The sequence below is a fragment of the Mobula birostris genome, chromosome 1, assembly GCF_030028105.1.
Source record: "Mobula birostris isolate sMobBir1 chromosome 1, sMobBir1.hap1, whole genome shotgun sequence".
In the NCBI taxonomy this organism is placed as follows: domain Eukaryota; kingdom Metazoa; phylum Chordata; class Chondrichthyes; order Myliobatiformes; family Myliobatidae; genus Mobula; species Mobula birostris.
The window spans coordinates 27307720-27313129 of record NC_092370.1 but is presented as its reverse complement, the minus strand read 5'-3'; the positions used below and the strand labels follow the sequence as shown (position 1 = coordinate 27313129).

General features: G+C 44.2%; 1 protein-coding gene across 1 annotated transcript; it reads right to left on the bottom strand.

The window, feature by feature from the left end:
- Positions 1-208: 208 nt before the first annotated feature.
- On the bottom strand, positions 209-4106 carry hey1 (hes-related family bHLH transcription factor with YRPW motif 1). The gene is made up of 5 exons (XM_072253150.1): positions 3816-4106; positions 3468-3543; positions 3266-3349; positions 2967-3048; positions 209-1778 (listed from the first exon to the last, which is right to left on the bottom strand). Exons 1-5 carry the CDS (start codon positions 3899-3901, stop codon positions 1207-1209), a joined length of 900 nt encoding a protein of 299 aa, XP_072109251.1. The 5' UTR covers positions 3902-4106; the 3' UTR covers positions 209-1206.
- Between the last annotated feature and the right edge of the window lie 1304 nt (positions 4107-5410).

Sequence of the window (5410 nt, the reverse complement as noted above, 5' to 3'; positions counted from 1 at the left end):
ACTACACCTTAATTTTATCTTCCAAAAGTTAATGGCTTCAGCACAGGAAAATACTTCGGTGCTTGCTACCCACAGAAACAACGCTGGAAATCTGATTTGTCCTCGCTCCATTAAGCAACATGAAATATAAAATATCACCTTAAAGATTAAAATCTACATTACTTAAGCAGTTTATTCAATAACTAAAGAAACCAGCACATTGACCACCTTATTTTAGCTCTTTTATTGTGTTTAAGGCAAGTAATGTTGACCTTGTAGCTTCTCACGGACAGATGTACGTACATAATAAATATAGGTTTGATGCCAGTTGGCTTGAAGAAATTGCCAAGTCTGAAGTACTTGAAGGGTAGTAAGTTAATATTTTCAGGCAACATTTAACCAAACTAATAAGCAAAATATATATCCTCACCTGAAGTTATGTGTACATACATACCCAAGCATGCATGAATGCACGCAAACACAGTGTTCCACACAAGCAAATTCTCAAATGTGATCACACATGCATGCACACACACAAACACAGCCACAAGTGCACACACGTGAGGTGTGCATGCACACATCCAAACATGGGCGCATTGTCCACACACATACATGCAGGACACACACACGCACGCGTGCCTTTGCAATGAAAATTTCTTTTTGTTGCTAAACCAACTGACTGCATTTAAAAGTTGTTTCCTTTTCAAAACTTGACTATTTTTTGTTGCGAATAAACAATAGGATTTAAGTCACAAGACAAATAAATTTAATCCAATTCATTATATTAGACTTCTTTTAAAAAAAATGAATAACTTTACACTCAAAGTTTCAAGGAAGCTGATAACAAAGACGTCAGAAATTATCTCTAGAATATTAACATACAGTATCAGACAGTTTGTTTAGGCTCATCTCTCTGGTAAAATGAATTGCTGGAACCTTGCAATTTAAAGTAGAACACTTCAATGATGAACAGATCAAAATGTTCACATAGGAGCATTATGATTATTATTTATAACACTATGAGCTAAAGAGGCAATCTAAATAGCTGGATTCACTGGACTTCAATTGTTGTGAAGTTGTACGCTGTTTGCCTGCAATGAACTCAAAGAATATCTTTAACATTCCAGGGCAGTTACGTTGATAACAAGCTCAGCTCAGCTGAGTTTAAACTAAGTAGTCACTATCTCCGTCGGCTTCAGGAAGAAAAGATATCCTTCTGAAGAGTCTTTAGAAAGCACCGATCTCCATCCCCCAGGGTCTGTAGGGCTTGCCGATGTTGTTGGCTGAAGTCTGAGTTGCTGAACTGAACGTACTGGGTGAAATCAACGGGAAAGACAGAGGGAATGCAGATAGTGATGACATTGAGAACAAAGGGGGGGACAGTTTTGTGGAGGAGGTAACAACAGGAATGACTGGACCCACACTGCAACTGGGAGGCACCCTATGTGAGGACGTCTCAGAGTGCGAGGAGGTGCCGATCCGGTTTTGATGGTGAGGCTCTGTCGAGGCTGTACTGCTGTTGCTGTGGACAACCGGTGGCATCAGGAGCGGGTGCAGATGGTGATGCGGGTGGTGATTGAAGCCATTGCCCCAGGGAAAATGTCCGATGCTTGGCGGGGCAGTGCTTGCAGCTTCCCTCTGAGATGCATAGTTGTTGAGGTGAGAGACCAGGCGCACTCGGAGTGGATCGGAGCTCTCCAGGCCTTCAATAATACTCAAGTACCGAGCCACTTCAGCCAAACATTCTCGAAATCCCAGGCTGCGGTAATCCATGGCTAGAGCATGAGCATCAAAATAACCTAAAAAGATCAGATAAAATTGTTTTATTTTGTAAGTTAAACAATTATAATTATGTATTTTATACAATAAATATTCCAACAGCAGTCAATTCTGGAGACTTGAGAAGTTTTGAAGTTTATAGGAGTTTAACTGCATTTTACAGGAGCACCATTGGGAACGTCCTGACAAGTTGCATCTCCTCCTGGGTATGGGAACAGCCGAGCATCGGACAGGAAGTCCCTTCAAAGGACTGTGACAATGGCTGAGAGGACCGTAGGGGTCTCCCTTCCATCTATCGGGGGCATTTATCTGGGGCACTGTGCACGCAGTGCCATTAGTATTATCAAGGATCCTTTCTGACTTTCTACCATCGGGCAGGAGACAACGATGCATAAAAACACGAATGGTCCGGATGGAAAACAGTTTCCTATTTCAGGCCACGAGGCTTCTGAAACTCCCTGCCACACCACATTTGAAGTGTCACTGGCTAATCTGTTCTGTACCTGACAATATTTAATTTATGCACTTTAGCTTGTATATTTCTGCATAAATCATCTGTGGATTTTATCTTTCCTTTCCTAAGTGATTGTGTGTTATATGTGCATTATGTGTGCCACAGTGTTTTACACCCTGGTTCCGAGAAACATTGTCTCATTTGATGGCATACATGTATATAGTTAAATGACAATAACCTGACTTTCTTATAGAAGGAATCCTATTTGCCCCATTATAAAGTAGCAATAATTTGCATTTATGTGATGAGTTTAACATGGTAAAGATGCAAAATCAGGCAAAATGGGCATTTAGACAATAAACAATAAGTTGGAGCGGCTTGGTTGAAAGGGAAGATTTTACAATAACTTAAAGATGTTTTAATAAATCTTGAATATTTTAAGATTCATTGTCAGCTAATCCACACTAAATTTAAAATTAAAACAAGCTCATGTTTGCAGCTCAGAAGCACCTAACGGGAGTTTCCAAACGTTTACTCTGTAAACGTCGACTCAATTGATTAACAGCCAAACTGGGGTGGGAGAATCAGACTGGTGAAATTCTGAGGTACGTCCTAACGTTGTTCTTTAAAAATCTCCACAGCCGTACAGAATACAGCTAGAAAAACTGACTTGAATTTCAAACGAACACGAGTCGGAATCCCGCATTGTTGAAGTTGTCGGTAGGTACAAGAAATACCAACAAACTATTGTTACCTTTGCCACCGGCCGCATGCAGCATCTTCAAGTGGTCAACAGTCATCTGCAAAATCTCCGCCTTTTCCAGCTTAGCGGATCCCTGCCAACAGAGGTAGTAGCTACAATTAAACCTGAGCGAAACTGGTTTGTCAAAATACTGCACGTACGCAATCCTTATTGCTTACTTTTATTAAAATGATACTTTGTATCGCAAAATAGCTTTACTTGCCTCCAGAAAGTACTCAAATAGTTTTTAAAGCGACTTAGTTGATTTTGTTGCAAATGTTTTTGTTGAAAATTAATACTTTTTCACTTACTTGTTTTTCATAAGCGCTCGGCACCAGCCTTCGTAGTTCAGACAGGCTGTTGTTAATACGATCCCGTCGACGTTTTTCTATAATCTGTGTAAAACAGAAGAGTTTTCTCAATTAGTCAGGCAGGACACGTACGAACAATTTTCGTGCAGATTTCACAGAGCGAAAGCGATGCTGTTCCTCCAGGTAATTGTGTGAAACTTACCCCGCGCCTCCTTTTCCTCGCCAGGACCTGTGAGGTGGTACTGGGGGACATGGAGCCTGTGGCTGTGCTGGAGTTCCTGAAATTCAATCCAGCAAACCGGAATCAGCATTTTAGCACAGAAGTTCTGCATTAAGTTTACCCAAGTCGGAAACTTGCAGACCGAAGCCGGCTCAACAGAAAACAAATCAGTAATAAAACACAAGTTCCAGAACTTAGCTGTTGATTATGCTTTTATTATCATTTTAATGCGTGCATAATTATGCTTCCATAATTAAAATACTCCTGATATAACTTCCGGATGTAAGAATAAATACTATCCCGTCTCTACTAAAATTCTACTAACATTACCCGTTTTCATCGGCGCTTTCTTTCTCGACTTCGATCATTTCGTCCAATTCACTGTCCGACGAGCTGTAATCGTGAGTTCTCTTCATGTTTGGTTCAATTGTTCCCGTGTGTGCTCTAACATTAATGGGGCTTGCAGCAGATATTGTCCGCTCCGCTGCCTGCCGCAGACTGGTAGCGTTTCCCACGGTATTGCACTTACCAACTCCTCCACTGACCTGTCAACCCCCCGCCACTGGTGGCGGCGATTGACAGCTCGCGCGGCCCATTTGCCGGGCGCCCGCGCTCCGGGGCCGGCCGCCGGGTTCTGATTGACGGCTCGGCCCTTCCACTGAGGAAGCGGCCCCTCGGGGCCGCCGCCTTGCCATTGGCTGAGACCGCTGCGTCCCGGCGCCTCCCGGCAGGCGGCGGGCCAATCGGCTCGCGCTGCCCCGCGGCTCAAACGTCAAGCACGCGCGGGTCGTGGAAAGCGTGGGAAAGTTGCAGCGGCCAGCGGCGCGGGCCAATCAGAGCCGGCGGCTGTCGGGCGTTCGAATGAAAGTAGCAATTGGCCTGGGCGACTGTCGGTCTGCGGCAGACCGTGTGAACGGTAACATTAGCCCTCTCCGAGGCACGCCAGCCAATTCCAGCAACGGCGCCGCCCCTCCCTCCGCTCATTGTACACTTCACACTGGCCCAGCTCACCCGCACCATTCATTTTGTATCGAGACATCCGCACTGCTGCGGGAGAGAGAGAGAGAGAGAGAGAGAGGGCGGGAGGGCGACAGACAGGCAGACCGACCCGCCTTCTCCAATTTCACGTACACAAAGGATACGCGATGGGAACCGTGCAATACAGGACTTTGCTGCATGCTCTGGTCAAAACAGCACAGCCAGAAACCACGGTTCACACAAATGTACGAAGTGCTCTGGGGTCCAGAGATTATAAAATACAACATCCAGTCCGTACTTATCGCCATGCACGCCGAGAATGGTTAGGAAATGCAAATTATTTCACGTTTAGCAAATATGCACTTGAGCTTGTGTTTCTGCCAGAACACTGCTGTTTATATTCTGTGCCAAGGCGTGGTGTTGTTAAAAAAATAATGAGGGCCATTAAAAACAGAAACGGCATTTTGCAGCACCGCAGTTACACAAAAGAAACACAATCAAAAACAAAATCTCAATGCTGGAAATCTGAAACAAAAAGCTAGGGGAATTAAAAAACTCGACTGGCCAGGCAGCATCTGTGGAGAGAGAAACAGACTGTGACCCTCCTGTAAAACTGAAATGGGGCTGAACCCCCTAAGGAAGAGCAAAACGGCAGCTTTTGGCACTACAGGAAGGCAGAAGGTTGAAGGGGAAAGGAAGATCTGCATTTGTGTAGCATCTTTGATAGATGCAGTCACCATTGTATTATCAGAAATCCACGAATAGCAATATGATCACAACCATTAGAATCGTCTTGTCAAGAATAACTCAATGTGCTTCACTGAAGTTGTGTCATGGAATATTTGATGACCACATGAGGGATGCCAGATTTGTCTCATCTATGGAATCTGGCGAATCTATGGAATTCTTTGCCACAGGCGGCTGTGGAGGCCAAGTCTTTGCGTATC